The 22395-nt window shown below is 40.0% G+C and overlaps 1 protein-coding gene across 2 annotated transcripts in view; it reads left to right on the plus strand.

Annotated features, from left to right (window-relative positions):
• LOC126406589 (inositol polyphosphate-5-phosphatase A-like) overlaps window positions 1-22395 on the plus strand; it is a 169859-nt gene that overhangs the window by 32227 nt on the left and 115237 nt on the right. For both annotated transcript variants that reach the window (XM_050070953.1, XM_050070952.1), the window contains exon 2: window positions 17564-17605. In XM_050070953.1, coding sequence (XP_049926910.1) covers window positions 17564-17605 — 42 coding nt within the window. The remainder of the gene's footprint in view (window positions 1-17563; window positions 17606-22395) is intronic.

Here is a 22395-nt window from a genome sequence, read left to right on the forward strand (position 1 = left end):
CATCAGAGCATCAACCATCTTATAGCGCCCCCCCCCCCCCCCCCCTCAATGTGAGCATCATGCAGAAAAAAAGAATCTATAGCTTCAGCTTGAAAGGATCAAAACTTGAGCACCACTTCAAAAACTTCATGATAAGGCCAGTAACCTTCATCTGAGTCAGCTGATGAAGGTCACGCTGGTGACCCTGATAAGGAAGGGCTGAAATGTGTTTGTCTCATAGTAAAGTAATTGCTGGAGTTTTGATCTTTCAAGATTTAAAGTGATAGTTAAGATCTTTTGAAGTTGGGTTGTTTGAGGTACTTTCCCATAGTCAGTGCATTACATGCAGCAGATGTCAGCAGCAAAATGTATTTTAGTCATCTAAAAACATCAATATCAAGGCTATACCTTTTATTTAGAATATTTTCACTACTTTACCTTTGTCAGATGGCAGTTTATGACAGGTAACTTCAGTTGTTTTATTGCTCTTTTCAAAGCCAGACTCCATTGAGAAAAAACATAATCTAACATTGCTGAACACAGGAGCTGCTGGTCTACCGCTGCCTCTATCAGTTACTTTATGTTAATGTGTGATTTTGCTATTTAAAAGTGTTGGTTCGGATTCACCCAAGTCACACAATAAGACAAAATAAGTAGCTGAACGAGGCTGCGGTAACTCAGCAGCTCCCGTATTGCGAGCCAAAATTACTGTTTTTGTCAATGGAGTCTGGTGGCTTTGATGAGAGCATACATGGGCAGCTGAAGTCGTTAACGGCTTCCCCCATTGGAACAGGCTTTCTGACAGAAAGGTTAAGTGGTGAAAATACTCTTAATATAGTGTACACTTAAACTGATTCTAATTTTTTTTTTTTTTTTTTTTAGGTGGCTAAAATATATTTGATGCCGACCCCTCCACAGCAGTACTTTGCTCAGCTCCCATGTGCCGCTTCTCTAAACTTTTATATATACACACTGACTATGGATAGGCACCTCATACAACCTCACTTAAAAAAAATCTGAACTGTCCCTTTAAAGTCCTTCCAAATATGTGAAGTTGCACCACAACCCCAAAATTGAAGCTTTCACCACCAGCTGCTGAAATAACTCTGCATTCTTCAAAATATGGAGTAAGTGTTGTAGAACAATAAATGAGGCAAGCAGCCAAAGAAGTAAATAAATATTTCTCATGTAACTTTTTAGGGAAGTCCCAAAGGTCCTTGGGAAAAGAACTGATAATGGGGACGTGGTTATTTTTGGAAAACCACTGGCAGGATTCTGTGCATCGTAAATATTGTGCAGATAGACTCTTTGTTGGGTTCCCTGACAATGTGACTTAGTCTGTAGCATAGCTACCGTCTCTGCTCCCTCTGTTGAATTACCCCAGCGGGAGCAAAGTAAACACGAGGATTAACCTTCAGCACTGCATCTGACACACATTTTAAATCTCAGATAGAATACATTTCAAAATGTTAAGAAATCCTCTCAGTTTTCTCAGTGGTTGTCCCACTGATCTGTGTAGAAAACTTCAGCTTAGTACATTTTTTCATTTTCCAATCATGCATAAAGCTCCTGTGCTCGAGCGAATAAGATATTCTACTTACAGTGACAGTAACCAGGCCTGTACAGCGTTTTATTAGATCTTTCAATCACTGATGCCATGTGGAACATTGTTTGATTCTTCAGGAAAGTGTCTGGAGCTTGTAAAAAGTCAAGGGTTTTTATGTCCACTCTGTAGAAGTTGCACTCGTTCACACGTGGATGTTTTTCTTTTTTCTTTTTGTAGAACCTCAACTTGTCACTGCTAATGAGCTGCTTCACTGTAAGTGGGAAAGAGCTTTGCTATACTGTACTTCATGTCTTTAAGGAGAAGATAACGCTTTTAGCTGCCCAGATGCAGCCAAAGTGGGTATTTGACCTCTTGTCTATGCAATTAGAATCACATTTGTCCAAAGGCAAATGTATTTACTTTATTTTTTTATATTGAAAATATAAAACTGATGTGATCAAGAGTCTTTTATCCTTTTTGTTTGAAGGATTTACATAAAGTCTGTAAAATATTGGGAAAAAATTAAAGGTCTCATATTGTAAAAAGTCAGATTTTCATGTCTTTTGAAATTAAAAACCAGGTATTGGTGCTATATAAATACTGTGAAAGTATCAAAAAGCTTAATCCACAGAGAAATGCACACAGTCTGTAATCAGAGTCTGTGCCTTTAAATGAGCCGTCAGGACTTCTGTGAAGTTGTGATGTCACAACCATACCTTATAAAGGTAGGAACTGCTGCTACAGTGCGGTTACAGTCATTTTCTGGCTGCAATGATGGTGCGAAGATGTGGAGAGCAGATGTGGAAGACCTGGAAAGGCTGACCAATCAGAGCAGACTAGGCTTTTTTGGGAGTGGGGCTTAAAGAGACAGGCATGAAAGCGGATTATTTTAGACAGACGGATAATACAGGTATTTTCAGGCAGCCAGTATTAGAAAAATATAATGTTTTTTGAACACTAAAGCATGTAAACATGTTCCAGTAGAAACCAAAATACATTTATGAACCTGAAAAAGAGCATCATGCACGACCTTTAAATTTCCATGTCTTACAAATTCCAGCAGTGTCATCCACTTCACTGTCACTTCCATTGCGTCTCATATTGTGAAAAACAGTTTTGTGGTAGCTAAAAAATGATTTACTTGAAGCTGCCACCAAAACCTTTGTTACCCAGCAGTTTAATCACAGCAATAAATGTACTCAACAGAATAGATTTCAGCCTTGTTTTATAGCATACTATTCCTTGTTTCTCAGGATAAAATATCGTTGCTTACCTTGCTCTTGAACAGGACCAGCTGGGTGGGTCCTCTTTGCACTGATTGAGAAAATTACAGATATGAAAAGCTTCTTATCTCCATGTGGAACAGCATTTTTTTTTTTTTTTTACGAGGTCCATAAAAAAAGCCACAGGACACCTCCCAAGATAAAGTCACTCTAGAAATGAACATTCAGAAAATGTATTGAGTTAGGAAGTTACTGTTCTTGATCATTCTCTGTGACAACCACAACAGATATTGTTATGTACCGTATTAGGACAAAGATCTGCCCTTTGTGTTTTTATCGTGTTCACTAAGCAGTGTGTCCTGTAGCTCTATTGAACAGTAGAGATACAGTAAGCAGCACTTGATTGTGAACGAGCTTTAGTGTGGATCAAAAGGAGACACAGCAGGCCTTCACAGTATGGATAGCCTTTATCTTTGCTTGATTTGTGACTCTTAATTACAGTGTGGCAGGTCTGGGTGGCATCTGAAACACCAGGCACGCCCTTCCTTTCTTCGTGGGGGTGTACAGTGTTTCTCTGTTATTCTGTGGCACATCTTTATACACAAACACAGAGATGCAGGGCTTTTGCAGGACAGATTTAGTGATTCATAGATTCCCTTGTGTTATTAAAATAATTATGGAAAGAACTCCTACATTCTGTGACTAGTCAGTATCCAGAGGGCTTATGTGTATCCAATAACAGTGTAATGATACATTGTACTAAGACAGTGTTTTGAATTTTGTGAATTGCTGTGCCTCCTTCTCTGCCCAACAGGGTCTGAAACCTTCTAACCAAAACTAACTTTTTTTTTTCTTCCAGTAGCCAAATGGCTAGGTAATGCTCAGATTTAATCAGCTACTCGATAGATAGCAAATCAGTGTGATCTCAAAGAAATATCTAAAATAACCACGCCGACTTGACGCGGCATTATGTGGTGGTGGCACGTGATGTGTTAAATTACCTAATGGTGGCATGGTTGGGTTTAGGCACCAAAACTACTTAAGTTAGGTTAGGTTTAGAAAAAGATTGTGTTTAAAGAAAAAACAAACAATGTTTGTTACGTCTGGGATGTAAGTACATCGTCAAGTGATGTAAATATGTCATGTAATGTGACATAATTACATAAAAGATGTAACTCCATCTCCCCTACTTTCTCTCCTTGAGGACTGTCTTGCTCTTTATATGGGGTTGTAACACTAAGCTCCGCCCACGGCCTGACATCATTGAACTGGGACTTTGTGGTGTCCACAGTGAAAAATGATCCTAATGGACTTTCTGCTGGCATTGTTTCCATGATGCTGGCATATATTTAAACACATTACGTGCCACCACCTTGTAATGAGGTGTTAAAGGTTTAGTGTGTAGGATTTAGTGCCATCTAGCATTGAGGGCGCAATATAGCAACCAACTGAAACTTATCCATTGTACTGTAGAAACAACATGGCGATCTCTGTGGAAAGCTACCTGCTCTGCATGTAGATATAAATGGCTCATACTAAGATAACACGGTAATTCTTAGTTTTAGATAATCATACACTAATAAAAAGATAGTTATGATTATTAAATTCCATTTCTTCCAATACATTCCCCTACACTGTGGACATTTAAGAGGTTGTGGTAATTTCACGTATTTCTGTGAGACCAGGTTGAGCAGCCACCTGCGTACTTAACCAGCGTTTGGCAAATGGCTGGAGCTAATTTTATACCCTGCTACTGAGCATATTTATTTAGGCATTGTAATGCTTTTATGTGTAATTTCCATTTATTCTATTGAAATTAACCATAACCACTATAAATCCAATCAGACCACAGCCTCTGTTCCTCATTCACATACAAACTTTACACAGCCACTATGGGTAACAAAGTGTTTGATATTTTAAAGACAGACTTTGGCGCTGTGGCTTCTTGACAATCCCCAGAGGCTTGACAAACCCTCAGCAGATTATTTTTAGGTGTCTTGTGGAGACACGTCCTGGTTTTTGTGGAGTGCTGCACGTGCCTGACCTTTACACACATACACAGGCTAACGTGCACTTTGCTGTGAAAAAAATCAAATGTCATGTTTTGTTATTGCAAAATCAGCTCTGAGTATTTCTTTCAGTAGTTAAGGACATATTTACTATTTCTGTCAGACCGGAGGTATGCAGGTTTTTCTCTAGGTTGTGTCCCAGCAGCTGTCAGTGTAACATACTGCATGCAGGCTGTAGCGTTTGAGCTATAATGATGCAGGTGCCCTGAAGCCAGCACCTTTAACCTTGAAGGCCATATGGTTTGGCACATGTTTGATTCTCTAGCCTAAAAGGATGAAAAGAAATTTGGTATATCACTATGCCGTTGTCTGTAAGTTGTGCAGTTCCGTGTTGTATTGCCATCTTAACAGCAGTTGCTTTATTTCATTCAGCACCTAGGCGTATGTATTGTAACACAATACTGGTGAAATTGATGCAGCAGGAGGAAACATTACTGTGCAAGATGCATGTACTTCATTGCAGTTTTATTGCACTGCTTTATTAATGTGCAACAGAGTTAATGTTTCATATTTGCCTGATTTTGCCATGTCATTTTAAAGGTGCACAGTACAGTTTGTGTAATTACGTTTGTGCAGATTTGATACAGAATATCAGCGACAATAATGAAATTAAACTTAAATGTAAGTCCAGTAAATCCAAATCACATAGAATTAGGATGCTGCTTTATATTTGGGGTTCCTATTTATCACTAAAGAGGTATTTGACTGCAGTACAGTAGCTCTGTGCATCATATTGTTGTAGGGAAAATGCTGTCCGTGTTGAGTAACACATGGCAGAGGTGTGAGTGGGAGAGCTCACACTATTCAGATAGTAGCAGTCAGTTGCCGGGGCTCGCTTTAGGCCTAGTGTGTATTGCACAATGCGGACACCTTTCAGTGCTGACTTTGAAGTTGAAAAGCAATTTCTAAGATGATTATAAATGTCCTTGATTTTTATCTGCTTTAGACTGCAAACTGAAAAATGATGAAAGAATTTATCAGAGGGCATTTGTGACGGCTTGACTGACCAAGGCTTAAGTCTGCACTGCACTGCTGATGCACTGCAGAGTTACCTTTCTGTACAGCGTCACCCTCCACAGATGCTCTCTCTAGATGGTGTGTGAGCTTTTGAATGGTACTGCAAGTGTGTGCTGCAGTCTCATGCACTGAGGAAAAGGCTGTGGTTGCTCTGAGTGTTGTAATTTCCTGTTTTCTGATGACACTTAATCTACACAAATCCCAGCTGATTGCAGTGTTGATTCACACTAAAAGGGGTGGGTGTACGAACATTTGCATGAATACTATTTGTCTGTTTATCCTTTGTTCATTATTCCACTACTGCATTTACCCTGCGGCTACCATTCTGTTTATGCTGAGTATATACTCTTACTGTCTGCTCTCTATGTAAAGCATTTTGAGCTACATTTTTAGTGTGTCATAACTATATTAATATAATGGTTGTTCACATGAATATTTATCTATAACAATTCCTGTAGCTGTGGTCACAAGTAAAACAACAGTACCCTCTCACAGAATTATACTCCGAACTCATCCTCTGACGCCTCTTCATATGATTTCGATGCTTTTATGGTTTCGCACCAAAGACAACCGTGGCAAACTTGGCGCAAATGTTCACTTGGACTCAAGGATGAACTGATGTCATTGGTCAAAGGTCACTGTGACCTCACAAAACATTTTTTTGCATGACTTAAGAATTCATATTGTAACTATGACAAAATTTGACACAGATGTCTAATAGGATAAAGCGTTGAAGTGATGTCATTTTATATCCAAAAGGTCAAAGGTCAACTTCGCTGTGACAGCATCATCTGCAAAAACAATTTTCTGTCCATTATTCAACGCCAAAACTCAGAAACAGAAGGGGAGACATTTGGTTGGATGCAGAATTTTTGAATCTTGGATGTCCATCTTGAAACTTTGGTCATTGTGCTACCGGGTTGAAGATGTGCAAAGCATTCCATGTTTTAGAATTTGTAGCCTATTTGCAGCATATTTGAAACATTGACTAATGTCATGGCTACACATGAGTCTGGACAGACATGGATGTTAACTGCAACTTGACTGGTTGACAGAGTCTTACAACGGTGAGGTGGTAATTCTGGCGAGAGACCATCATCCATTCTCTATACCTGCTTTTTTCTGTTCAGGGTCAAAGTGGGAAGGAACCTGTCCCATATATTTATATGATAAAACTTGCAACAACACAGAGACAGTGGTCAGCCTCAAATTAATTTGCTGCTAAATGCTGAAAAGCAGCTGTAAAAGCTGCAGTTGGTAACTTGTTGATAACACAAAGTTATGTTCATAAAAGTTACAAACTGTAGCTTTAAGGCTGAAAAGTAAGATAAGTTGCTCATTTAGGGTTTCCTCTAGACAGGCAGCGTATTAGTCAAATGTATAAAATATCCAATATTTAAATAGGGGCAGAGAAAAACATCACATCTTTCAGGACCGATGAAGAGACTGTAATACATGAAACAAAAATAAGTGCCATATTTCTGTTTCGTTTTCCCACCCTTTTGTTTCCTTTGATGTTGAAGTGGCACCAGAGAGGGGCAAGACACTATAGCTGTTTAAATGGGCCACCGGGGACTTCAGGCTCTATTAGACAATCTGACAGGCATTTTGTGTGAAGCATACTAACGTCTTAACCCTCCTCCATACTGTACCTACATACTTTATTCTCTAGCAGGATGAAGACATCTCTCAGGAGCCAGCCTAGGTCTAATTTGGTGTTTCTCAGAGTGGGTCTGCTCTAATTAATCCCATAATGAGCCTCTTTGATGTGGAGTTACATAAAACACTGAGGGGACACACCTCCGCTTCCTCCTGTCTCCACTGAGAAACTGTGAAGGCGAGTTGTTAGGGAAAGTGACATTGGTGGCAACCTGTTGAAGGACACGGGGCCAGCCAATCAAGCGATCCCCCTGCTGATTCTCCAGCTGATTTTCCAGCTGCTCTCCTTCCTCAGATCCCCTCCCTTTATCAATGGCCTCCATCTAGGCAGGATATTTTTAGTCAGCTGCCCGCTCCCCTGAAAGCCAGTAACCTCCTTTCTAACACACACACACACACACACACACACACACACACACACACACACACACACACGCTGCCCATCCATTAGGAGCTGTGCCACGAAGGTAAAAAAAAATGAGGCCCGGGCGTAAAAGTAGGGATGCACCGAAATGAAAATTTGTGGCCGAAGCCGAAGCCGAATAATATTAAACGCTTGGCCGAGTACCGAATACCGAATATCGTTGTTTAGTTTTTCATTAGTTTTTGCAGATGAACCCCCCCCAGATTAGTGTTGTCACGGTACCAAACTTGGATCCTACTGTACGATACCAATGAAAATATCACGGTTCTGAGTAGTATCACGATACCACAGCGAAAATGAGACAGATGTGCCTTTTGTCATTTATAAAAAGATAAATCACTTTTCTATTATAGGCTACATCAATGATATTTCAATGGAATAAATTACTTATTGACTTATTCATACTTCAAAAACAGCATCAATGAGTGATGAACAAAGGGGGGATCAAAATAAAATAAATAAATGAAGTAAAAATCAACCAGCCACCCTCCTCCCCTGACAAGTCCCTTCATAAGTAAAGAACAGTCCCTAAAGTGCGGTGAGGTTTGTGGACCGTGAACGGCTCGTTTCTCCTCTGACACATCACATACCTGTGTTCGGCTGGCTCGGCTGTTCAGGTACTTCTGGCCAGTCCACACGCCAAGAAGAGGATATTATTGGAGCCGACTTATCCGTCGCCGGTAAGCCGATGGCCGATATTATTGGAGCCGACTTATCCGTCGCCGGTAAGCCGATGGCCGCCGTGTTTGACAGGAATACATCACTGTCTGTGTCTGTGACCCCCGTTCAATCCACAATCGGTGGGATTCGCCTTTCGTTTCTGCTGCTGGTTGAAATCTGTAGGCTGCTCGCACAGCGTGCTGAATGATTTAAGCCTATTTTGCTCGCTCAAAACTAGTTTTAGTCGCAAATGCGAGTGCAATGTGGGACGGATCGCCACACTGCCGACATTTTAATCTGCCCGTCACGGCATGCTGTTTGATTGCGTTATCAAAACACGCCGCTATTATTCGGCCTTGCTTTTAACTTAATCCACCGAATACCGAATGTGTGTTTTTTTGCTATATTCGGCCGAATATATTCGGTTACCGAATATTCGGTGCATCCCTACGTAAAAGGCTTCTATTGCTTGCCTACTGCCACTACTGTACATTTTAACATCTTTATCTAGATTTTTTTCTTGGATCTAGAAGATTTTTGTTATCATTGATTATGTTGTTTGCAGTGGATACGAGGAAATAAAATCATATCATGAATAATGAGCATATTCATTGAGCTTGGAACAGTATCAAAGCAATGAAAGGATTGTCTTTGAAAAGATGTTTTTGTGAGCTGTGGTTGTTTGGAAATCCGTTCCTAGCCTTCCTACCAGCAAAAGCCATCACTGATTTGTTCTCTCATTTTGCATGGCAAATGAGGTGGTCATGATTTGGAAAAAGGATCTATTTCTTCCTATTGAGCTCACAGCTTGTTTACTCAAATTGGACATGACTCGTTGAATATGTGCTTGAAAGGGCAAATTTTATTTGGTTCCCTGAAAGGCCATTCTGATAAAGTCACAAGGCGTTTCGGATGATTTACACAAAGGGGCAAGACAGACTGCTTCAAAACAAACAAGAATAAGCCGAATGGGTAGAGCGTAATGGCATTGCCATAGGCCTGTCACGACAACTACTTTTGTTTGACAATATATTGTTCCAGAAATAATTGCAATTAACATTACTGTCATTTTATGCCACTGATTTAATGATAATACGATACTATACTAATGCAAATACACCCTTTTCATATAACAATGATGTTGCAACACCTGTTAATATATACAAGAAAGTATATATCAAAATGTAGTACCTTTACAGGAGTCATCCAAAATTACTCAGTTTGAGACTTAGTACAAATTTGGCCAACAAAAGCAAAACCAAGTGATGCCTTGTGCGTCTGACAGACAACCTTAGCGTAGCTCCAGTAATGCTGCAGTTACCTCTTTAATGCAGCCGGTGTATTGCAGTCGGCTCCCGGGGATGAACGGCGTGGGAGCTGGGGCGGTTTTCTGGTGGTTTATGGAGTGGAGGATGAAATTGTTGGACGGCAAAACTACAAATGCTGACTTTTTGGCTTGTTGCCAGAGGTTGTCAAGCTTTTATTATGAGGACTGTGCATATTCTCACTCCAGAAGTGCAGCTGTAGGCTACCGGCAAGCTATGCTGTGTCGTCTGTGAAGTGTTTAGGCGAGGTAGAGAGAAGAAAAATGTTGGTGACATTCTTATGTAAATATAACAAGCATATAAACTTGACAGGCAATACTGAGGTCAGCAAAATGATAGAGGTCATTTCCATATAGCATACAATAAAGTGATAAAGTAATATCACGACGGGCCTACTATCAATGTGTGTTTGGTGACTTCTGAGCGACCCATACTAAAACTTTAAAACTGATATTATCAGTGTTTTTTATATTAATATAAGATCACCCGTTTAATCTGGAGAGATGTGCAATTTCCATTAGACTGAACTGAACACAAACATACTTTTTTTTTTCTCCTCGTTGCTGTGTTTTGTGGAGTATTGGCACAGAATTAGAAACCTTCAGCTGCTTCCATTCAGAAATGCTCTTCATCAGCCCACGTCATTCAAACTAGTGTGTCAGGCACTCCAGATAAACACATCCACCTCATGCCATTCCTGTATGTTACTGTACATGTTGAGAAACTTGAACACATGCAGAAGGTTGTTCTATTTTTAGTTGTGTGTCTGATTTGCTTTAGATCGAGGTCTGCTTTTTTTTATGCCAGAGACAGAGATGAAAATAGACAGCCGCATTAAAATCATACTGTACCTTGGTTTATAAGTTGTACCTCAAATGCGGCTATTTTTCTCGGTGGTAGACCTCTGTGTGTCTGGTATTAGTGCCAGGTGTAACCAAGCAACCGTTGCTTTTTTAAGACTCCTCATCTCCACTCTCTTCTTTTCAATTATGGAGGTTGAATGCAGCAGAGCAAAGTTTTTTTTACTGTATTTCTCTTACCCCATGCCGGTCTTCTCTGAGAAAGTGAGAGTGGGCACGCTTTCTGGGAATGGAAGAATAGCACAGTTGTTGAGAAGGATGAAAATAACAGCAAGCGGAGAGGGGAGGATGGACAAACCTAGAGATCAGCACAACCTAATGAAAATAATAATATTGTAGTTGAAATTGAGGCCAAGAGGAAACAGCGTGAGGATTACTTGGAGTAGGTGGAGAAGGAGGAAACCCATGTGGTGGCCATGTGTTCCCAGCAGATCGCCACAGGGGTCTTTAACGGGATGGGCTTTGACGTAATTTCCCTACCAGCCTCAGTTTAACCGGCCTGCTGTAATACCAAGATGGGTTGAGGAATGCTACTGCGCTATTAGCCAAAGAATGCCTCACAGAGAAACGGCATGGGGAAGAACAGTGTGTGCACTTTAGGTCATGACCTCTGAGGCTCTGTGGCGGCCTGAAGGTTGTGACCGCCACTCAACTTGGAGAGCTTAATGTTGCTGTTTTAGTCCAGCACAACCATACACGCTATGTTTCACACTAGCATGTGTACACACTGACATTTAGAGTACACGAGTCAGGTTCAACAAAAATTGGCTACTTAACAAGATTTCATGCAAAAAGTTTTTCGAATTCAGCTCAGTCGTGTTCTGCCTTTGTTTCCGCCATGCCTCCACCCCCATCTCTGGTACCAGCACCAGGGTCAGCAGCAACAGATCTCCAAACAAACCACCATTTGAGCAAAATGATGGGTTCCCCCCTGGTTCTGTCACACTTGATAGCATGTAGTCTGTCTTTTTAGAAGAATAATCTGAAAATATAAATGACAGTTATCAGAGTATGAAACCTTTGAACCTATAAAACTACTCAATATTCTAACAATTCCATAAACTCCAGTGCTCAAAAATAAAGTTTTAAATAGAAAATGTGATCAAATCATGACCTTAAAATTGAACGTTTAAAAGACTCATTGACTTGGAGATTCATGACACCTCTGTAATGGTTATCTTGTGAGAACAATCAATAGGAGGTAACTTCACAAATAGGTTGCACACAAGTTTTAACTCATCACTTCCTGTTGATAGAGAGGTCACCACACATTCATTTAATTTCAGTAAATAGGGGCAACGTACAGAGTTCTTATTAGAGAAGATGGTATGTTTTTTTTTCCGTACAGCCTCAGTTTGTGGTTTAGGTTTGAGTCAGCTCACTCAGATCACACAGAATTTCCCACATACGTTTAGTGGTGTTGCAGTGATATAGATACTTTTGCTTTTTTGTTGCCTCTGAAACTTCTGTCCTCCACCCCAGTAGAATGGAGATGTTTACAATATCTAAGTTATTTAGAATAATCCACACATGTCACTGCCAGTAGATTTCAAGGGGATAATTTACTGTAGAAAGTAGTTCCATTAAAATATTTTCACAGCAAGGTCAATCACCTCCATTGCACTGGAGATAAAGCTTCATTTGTTGATATCACATAACTTCTCAGCACATAAAAGTGAAAGTACCTGCACTGGTTGACACTGTTGGGGTAAGTGAGAAAATATTTTTTGTGATTTGGGTGTACACACCCACAAGACACACATGGGTGTATCTACTCAAAAATGTTTCCCTGTATAACCTTGATATTCTGAAATATCTGCAAAGATCATTCACACTGTAGAGTTTTACTTCTGTTCAGTGTGACATGACATTTTTGTCGAACACGCCCAGCTACAATGCTTTGCATTGTATTTGTTAGATTCAAAGATTGGGCATTTGCAATCAGCAAATATATTGTCACAAGACACCTCTTACCTCCCAGTTGAAGGAAGAGCTGATGAAGTTATGATTTTTGTCAATTGTTCTGCCCAGTGTTAGCCAGGTGAGTTTGTGTTCAAAACAAATCCATTGGATCTCTTTTCTCATTAATTAGAAGCAATTCTTAATTCATACGAGTGGACACCTGAAAGATGGTGGGCAGGTTTTTCATTATCTCTCTGTTTTGTCCATAATTGAAGCTTTGCTGATGTGTTTATATCAAGCATGTGAGGACACTTCAGATCTACCTTTTTTGAGGGCTGAGATCTTCAATAAATTTCCACTTAAAAGCCCAAGTAGAGCCTCTTAGTTCCCCACGCTGTCTCAAAAGTAGGCCATCCACTGAGAAACTGAGGCATGGGCAAAGATGAGAGAGGAGGTGGAGAGAACTAAGCGAGTGAAAGTGCCAGCGGAGGAAGAGGAGGTGTTCATGAAGGACGGGCTGGGGAGGGTTTGGGTTTATTTTTACCTTTCTGCCAGTATAGCCCCACTTTCTAATTAGCTGCAAATTAACTTCCGATAAGCTGAGGGCGGGTGGCAAAGTGCCGCGGCTACAGATATAGACTTGCTTGGCCCTCTCTTCCCTTTCGCTATTAGACTTTCTCTCCGGGGCCCAGCCCTCAGAGGGCCCGCCGTTCCTCCTCTGGCAAGGCCAACATCTGTTCCCCAGAACCATCACATCAGAGATGGGTCGGCCTAAATCTGAGCACTCTGGATGAATCTGTACACGGCCAAGCTGCTGTCGCTGTTCTTTTTCCGCTCTCTGCTCCACGTGGAGTTGATCTAGGACATGTATTCCCCAGAGGAGACACTTGAAGGTTTGTTTGTAAAACTGTCAACAGTATAGTTTCATTGCCTCATTTCCATGGTCACCACTCCGTCAAGTTGGTGTCAGCTGCGTTGTTTCATGCAAAGCCTACTTGCGCACTTGGAGCGAGATTTTTTAGAGATTAAATTCATGACCCTTGCATCCCGTGATTGTCTGTCTGATATAAGAGTGATACACAGGAAACCTTTGATATTAAGAGTGCAGTTTACAGTGTTCCTGGGACAAACAACCGATGGAAAGAGCTAAAAATACCTGCATGATTTGTCAAGGGCTATCATTTCACTGGATGGTACCATCACTGGGATCCCGCACTTCAGAGGATAAGGATCTTAACATGAGACACACACAAAAACATTTAAAATATGGTGTTGACGCACAACTTGCCAATAAACCAACAACTCAAACATGCATTGCATCATGTACTACAATTCCAAGGGTACACACCAAGCAGTAAAACAGCAACTTGCACCATCAGACTGACCTGTTAGTGTAAACTTATGACTGTATGTGACCATTTACAATAGTAGCAGGATATGTCAGGTGGCAAATCTGTGGTTTAAACTTTTCTGTTCCTCTGTCTGCCTGTCTCTGTCTCACTCTCTTTTTCTCTTCCTCCATCCATGTGACTAATGACAAGGTCCAGTGCTTATGTCCTTATATAGACCTATGCTCTGTCTGATCTGGCTGAGGCTGGGATGATGGTGTACACACACACACACACACACACACACACACACACACACACACACACACACACACACACACACACACACACATACACTTGATAAATCTTGAGACATTTAGTTGCCCCTAGAAATATCAGCATATATCAGGCATAAGACCTTGAGTGCATTCATTAATCTGTTAGTATATCTATGTTGGTGGTCTATTTTTAAATCCTATATTCTAGAAATCCTAAGAATAATTTTCACTCTGTGCTTACTGTCTAAAACACATTTCTGCAATGAATTCATACCTTGATGATAAGAGAATAGTTCACTTTGGGAAGTACACTTAAAGCCACAGTCGGTAACTTTTACACAATTAGTTTTTGTCATATGCGCTGAAACTGTCACTAGATCCACACAGGAGTACATGAAACAGATAGTCCGTGAAGAAATCATATTCCTCCTCCGTGGCTAAAGGAAAGTTTGCTCAGGCTTGCTTCATTTTGGATCAACTGTTTTCAACGTGGCAGCCAGGCCACAAACTTCCAGCCACAGCTAAACAGTACACTAAAATATGTTTCTATAAACATTTGAGGTGAGAAATAGGCAATGCAGTCGCACAGTCTTGATTCATACTTGATCAGTGCTGCCTAGTTTAACTGTTCAACTGCAGTTCATTAACTGTGATTGATATGATTGACAGCTGCTTTAGAGACTCCTCAGCTCTGATTGGTTGTTTTAGCAGGCTACAGTATACAGTGTCACATTGCTTAGGACTGGATATTGTTTAAAAAAATTATGATACCAGTACAAAAACCAGTACTCTTAAAGTGATATCGATGTCAATAGAGTACATCATTTATACCTTTTTTTCTACTTCATCTGACACCCATCCTGTGAATGGGAGCATTAAGTTGTTCAAAATGCAACCATACTGCTGATCTGCCAACTCCATCGAACACACTGTGCTCAACTTCACACCACAGACTGTATGATTTGTAGTTGCTGCTAGAGTGGCCCAAACACATGTTGCGTTAAATAAAAGACTACTTGTGGTAATTGGCTGCGAGAAAAAAAACATACCAATAGTCATTTTTTTTCTAGATCTGGGAACAAAAATGATCAAATGCAAGTATTGTTTGACTGGAGAAGTTTTGATACTTCTTGGTTCCAGGTTATTTTGGTTGATACCTTAAATGTATAGAATACTGATGTCCAGCCCCAATGTTGGTGGCCATGTCTTTCCACCCAGGATCTCAGCCAGACATATTTTTTTCACTCCTTTTTTGGCCTTCTCAGCACAAATTAAACTGCATAGAAATAGTGCAAGTTTCCAGTTACCATCCATGTTTATTTTGGTACAAAAACAGGCAACAGTGGGCATTCTCGCTGGATTTGTAGGGGTCATCTACTGCTGGAGCCCCAGTCATTACTGAGCAGTGGTTCAGTGTCTTGTCTTGTGTGTTTACTGAAGTTATTGCTCCACTGTGACTAAGATGACCGGAATGACCTAGATGAGAATAGTCCTACTTTTTAGGTTGGTGATGTGTAACATTAATAAATCAAATGTCAACTGTTCATCAGGTTGATACTGATTTTATTTCCTTATTTAAACTACACTAACATTTCAGAGTGAAAGTTGGTGAGTGTAAATTTTAAGTTTTTTGTTTTTTTGTCAAAGTCAAATTTTTTATAGATACAGTTGTCATGGTGATGAGATATTTGGTGTATTTTGCACCCTGTTGCCATCCAAGGCTACTGCACCTACTTCTGTAATATATTAGGGCTTTGTTACAGATACCCACAGAGCCTGCAGATCCCTGGTGTATTCTTATTATAGACCAGTTTTGTTAGGACAAACTCTGGAACACACACACACACACACACACACACACACACAGAGCTGTTCATCAGACCTAGTTATCGACATAGGGAGATCTCTCCTTAAATGGTAGACTGCCCAGGGCCCTGTCTCTGTTTCCACTGCACAAACCAAATGGAGTCGAGGTCTGGGAATAGCCTTTTAAAGTGGAGGGGAGAGAGGGAGGGAATGACAGATACAGGCAGAGCAAAAGAAGGTGAGAGAAAGAGAGATGGTGAGAGGCTTCCCCATGCCCTGGAGAACGTAATTCGTGACCCTGAGAGAAAGTTACTATAATTGGAGGAAGGCAACTTTCTGTCAACAACAGCACAGCATGTGGTTATAGACATATTAGATAAATGGATATACATACATCTCCTACTCAAGCCCCAATGTGTTTGTGATCAAAAGAAATCTTACATGTTTGTCTGAAAGTGTCAGTCGGATCTAACAGGACGGTATCCAGGAGCCTGTTTACACTTGGTATTATCTTGTGTTTTGTTGATCCAAACACAAGTGAACAGCTGAGGCCCATCGCTGTTCACACCTGTAGTTATCATGTCAAGGTCAAAGGGCACTGCACACAGTTATTATGTCCACACTCTCGCTAACTGCTTGCTAGTCATGTTAGCAGTTGTGTCTTTACAGCTGGAGATATTGCTGTTAGCAGATTTAAATACGTCTCCTTCCATTGTGCAAAATAACGGACAGTCAAGCAACACTTTGTCCAGCTCCTCGTCCAATGGGCAAGCTAATGTTAGCGCTATGGTAGTGTGCTGTCATCCAAACAACCACCACATCATGAACTGATGACGTAGTCATTGTCGAGGACGCATTAGTGTTTACACACAAAAGATATGTGGTCCAGACCACCTCGGCAAGTGGTTTAGGTGATGGGATCGCAATGCGTCTTGGTAGTCATTTACACTTGTATTAAATGCACATCACCTAAGACTTGGGATGGGCAATATGGAGAAAATCAAATATCACAATGTCCCAAATACTTGATATTGCAACAATATGCTGGGGTTGACTATTTGTGCTTTGACAGCATATTTACACAATGACATTTTTGATAAATATTCATCAGTCATGTCATGTGGATATAATAACTCAGTGGGTAAAGTCAAATATTAGAACAGAACAGTCTGGTAAGTTCAGAAAATGACATCACTTTACTGTAATGCAGCTTTTATAACCAGGAAAAGACAATGCTTATGATATTACAGTATCCAAAATCAATATCTATTCTCATATCACAGTATCAATATAATATTAATATATTGCCCGGCCCTACCCAAGTTGCATGCTAATGGAACAGGCGCCAGGCAAATTACATTATCCAACGCAACCAATCTGGCATTTGTAACAAGTTAAAAGGCACTTTGAAGCACATCGGATCTGTGATGTTGTCAGAAAATACTGTTAATGATGTCACTAACATCTCGTCTTTTCTCTCTTTCCAGCCTGAAAATCTACAGAAAACGTGGCTGAGGGAGTTTTATCAGGTAAGTGATACAGTATCCAGCCTCATACATACATACATACGACTGTTACTACAAGTAGCACATCACTGTTTGGGGTCTCAGCTGATTCACTGGCACCCCACCTGCTGGTCTCATGATCCTCCACATGGCCAGTTTGCTGCAGCTGAAATAAGAAACTCCTGCTTAACATAATGAAAGTGCTATCTTAGCCTCTGGCTGCAGACAGTAATACCTTGCTTGTTCGTTATTCAGCAGAGGGTTGTCAAAGCTTAGATATCATAAATAAATCGAAAAGTTATTATTTAAATTGAACTTGACAGAATATTATTCATATGACATCAAATATTATTTAACAGAATTTTTTTCTGAAAACACATTGATAATACGGGCTATTGTAGAGACAACCCAGGCTTAAAATGCACTTTTTTTTATTATACTATAGCTTTTACTATTGCAACGTATGTTATCACAATTGTAACATTCTCATGTCCACATCATCCTTTCTCTAATTTGCTACAGTGGTAGTACAGTGGATGTACTGTTCACTGCAGGCCTGACACATTTTGCTATAGCTTCAAGTGTTGTCATGGGACTGTGACCACAAACCTTGAGCCTAGTCCACATGAATTTCTTGTTAAGTTGAAGCTCTGTAGATTAGGTCAACTCAGGGTATGTGCTTCCTATAGCTTCAGCGTCTTTTTGCAAAGAGAAAATCTTAATCTAGTTCTGCTGAAACCTGTGATGCACTTGCTTTTTAGTCCAAAGCTTCAATGTCTTTTTATAAGAAAAATCTTGCAGACTAATGTTGTGTAAAGCCGCTGTGATCTTACTCACCTCATTTTCACCCCTAAATGCATTGTTTTTTCAGAGAGCAAAAGCTCAAGCTCAGTCATGTTTCATATCGTACCTTTTCATCTACATAGGAACCCCTGACTAACCACAACTCTTTCCACTGGGGTAAGGGAAGTGAGGCAGCTAGAACTCTCAACTGCTGTCTAAAAGTGACAGACAGAGAGAAGAGAGAGTGAGTGAGACGCAGAAAGTTTTGCTGCGATAACCGACATTTTTCTTCACTTCTCTGGTGTGGTTGTGAAAAGGTGAATTCAGTCTACAAGTACATTCAGATATTTTTATGAAAGTGGCACTTCCCGAGGGCATATCAATGCAGATTGGTGCAGTGAAAGTTGAAATCAAATTTAAAATTCATTTTTGTTTGTTTCTGCATGTGCACTTATTTAGTGCAGAATTGAAGAAAGAAAAGAAAGGAAACTTTGATACCTTTTTTTTTTATGTTGTGATAGCACCTCCTGTAGTTTTTGGTTCCAGCACTGGTACAGTAGTAGTGCAGATTGAAATAGCCTTTTGGCTAAATCTGACATTCTGGTGTGAATTCTACAATGACAAGACTGTGTTGGTGGGGGCCGGGGTCAACTTTTTCTCCTGGGTGTATAGGGAACCCAGTACAGCACAGTTGCATGCTTCAATAAAGTCTTACAGTCCTTACAGTATCTTGCTTGTAAATGTCTGCAGTCTGTAGATGATAAATCAAATCCCTTATACCAGCTCATTGGGCACACACCAAGAACAGCTTTGGTCACCGACAAAGTATTCTAGAGCCAAACTGGCAACAATTTTTTCTATTAAAGTCTATTATTTTCTATTTTCAAGGTAAGAAAACAGCTAACAGTTTAATTTTTGGATGTTCTACGCCTTTAAGTAGATAGAGTAATGTTCCAGTTTTCAAAGTAACTTCATTGTAAAACTAAAAATAAAAAAGTAACGTGTATTAAACTAGCTAGATAGCTAGTTACTTACATTAACATACAGCATCTCCACTGACTTGTGGTATGCATGTGAGCATATACCTCAATGAAGTAATTATGTAATCATGGGAGAGACTCATGCAGACGAGATGACGTCCGGGTTAAGAAATGGTATGGCCCATTTTAGGGGTGGCTGAAATTGTTTTGCAAGATTCTTTCTGGCATTAATATGACAAATATCATACTTACAATACCAGGTGGGAAGGATAAGTATAAAAAATTGTTCCACTGGCTGGTGGGACTGGTTTCTACTTCTTTTGGGGGAGTTCAGTCATTATTAGAGTGATCAGAACCCCACCTCAGTATTCCCAGTAATTCAAACCATGGCCATCACCACAACTGGACCCATTAAGGAGAGATAGCTAATGCTAGCTAGCAACCTGCCTGTGTAAAGTCAGATGAACACTGAGTGTGTTGGAGCTGCCAATGATGCAGCAGGTGTGAAATGATATGAGCAAAAAGTAGCATCTATTTGGAATCAGTGCTAACATTAGCATGCTAAGCCACGTATTTTCAACTTTCTGAGTGGAAGCTAGTTAGCCTAACTTAGCTTAATAGTTTCCACTTTCTGAGTTAAACATAGCCTGAACAAAGCAGCAGGATGGGTCCTCCTACATTGTGAATGTGTGTTAAAGCTAATGCTGTGTGCTTTTGGAAGAGTTTTTAGGATACAGGACTAAAACTTTCTTTAGCCAGCAGCACTGAAGTTAACAGTGCAACTCTAACAACGTCAGCCTGCTGCTATGGGAAATGTTCATCCAGAGGCAGGCCTGAAGCTCTGTTTCCACAAATTTATGCTCTTAGAAAATGGAAAAATCTGCACAAAACCTGCAACATTATTACTATTATTATATAACCCCTACAGAAAGTGAGAAGAATTCAAATTTTAGTCCACCAATGTCGCCTCACCAGTCAAAGTCAAATGTGGCAGCACTTGATAAATGAACAGACAGAATGACACAAAAGGAAAGTCAAAAAGAAACACTGAAAAAAGAAGAGAGATAATGAAAGACACCCAAGGAGAAACACAGTGATGAAGAAACAGAGGAAGAGACACACAATGAGATTATCTGCAAATTCATCAGCGAGGATGGCTGGAATTGAACAATTCTCACAGCGTTACTCAACACTGCTGTCAGGCTAAATAGCCCAGTATTGATTTGTGCGTCAGTGATAGTAGCGTGCCACTGCCAACCGAGGGGCATTAGAGCCATGAATGTCTGTAGCCTGATGATGTAGCGCCAGTGTTTCGGCTATAGCGCTAGACAGGCCAAACAGGAGGAGATCCTGCTTGGGTAGCATCAGGTGCACACGCAGTAAACTACACAAAGAAAAAGTGCTACAAGTGAGAGGAAGTTTCTGGTTTTTTTTTGAAAGTGAGTTGAAATCCAACACTCAGAACACTCAGTGGCTGACAGCGTTTTTCCTGTAGCAGCTTTATTGTGAGGAAGTATCCTGGAATAACTGTATGTGACCGAGACATTCATTTTCCAATCATGACATCACAACCATAAACTATGAGCTTATTAGTGAACGAATAGATAACTGCACAGTGGTTAGGAGGGCATTGTAACGTTATACTGCACAGTGGCAGTGAGAAAAGGATACACATACAGGATATTAACTATTTAAAAACTTGGATTCAGAGAGGCACACACTGCTTCACTTTGACAGTAATTGTTTCTATTCTAAGATGTTGCATTATCATGTTTCTCTACGCTTCATTCATAATGTATTAGGGGTTTTTTTTTTTTTTTTTGAGGAAATGTATTTCTGCGGAAACACTTTCTTTCAAGTGTTCCTAATATAAATGCTGGAGCTCTTCAATGCAGAGAAGCTGAGGTGTAGACTCAAGTTACATGACTTGCACTCGAGTCAAACTGGAGTCACGAATTTGATGATTTTAGACTCGACTTGACAAAATTAAACAAACAAAAAAAAAAAAAAAGACTTGCAACTTGACTTGGACTCAAACACTAATAATAACTTCACTTGGACTTGAGACTTTTGACTCGAAAATACTTTATACCTTGCCCAAAGATTAAAAAGGATATTGTTTTAAAAGTGTCCCACAGATAAATTAATTTCCGTTAATTTACTGAACCAGCTAACATTAATGCTGTTTATTTCCAGCAAGTCAAAAAAAGGGAAAAAATGGTTCTAAGAGAATTTTGTACCATACAAAAACTACACAGTGGGGAAAAAAATAAAATAAAATAAAAAATAAAAAAATTGCAGTATGCAAAACACGCAGGTCGGAAATAGAGATGCATTGACTTCCAAAAAAATGTGTTTTAACAAATGGCACATTTTAAAGAGTATTAATGATTTCTTTGAATTTAATATATTATCATCTACTCAATCTATTGTTAAAATTACATTACATTTGGTGTAGCGCTCAGTATGACATGTTTAAGAATCAAAACCTAAAGTTTAGGACTTTGCTTGACTCAATACTGTCCTCTCTTGACTTGGATATCAGAGCAAAGACTCGAGACTTACTTGGGACTTGCAAAACAATGACTTGGTCCAACCTCTGCAAAGAAGTGAAAACATTTTTTTTAGTATGCTTATTGTGTGCAGGCAATGTTGGTACCCTTCCTCAGGTAGCATCAATTCTGCATAAGAAGTAGCTGCCTGTGCAAGCTTTTTTGTGTTCCTGTAGGCTCTTAGTGCCTGCATTTGTGCATATATTATGTATAAAAATATGTATTTTACCTTCTGTTTCATAAGGAGCAGATTCACCCGCTCTTTGTGTTTGAACAGTGCGACAGTGATAGGTGGAAAAAGTGGTTAGTTTAGACCAGTATGTAAACCAAGTAAATAAAGGACACTTTAAACACTGCTGAGAAAAACACACAATCTTATTTACTATTCCCAGGAAGCACCGGTCGATTGGTTGTACCTGAAAATATTCCAGACTCACCCTGAATACACACACACACACACACACACACACACACACACACACACACACACACACACACA

Source organism: Epinephelus moara, chromosome 19, assembly GCF_006386435.1.
Source record: "Epinephelus moara isolate mb chromosome 19, YSFRI_EMoa_1.0, whole genome shotgun sequence".
Lineage (NCBI taxonomy): Eukaryota > Metazoa > Chordata > Actinopteri > Perciformes > Serranidae > Epinephelus > Epinephelus moara.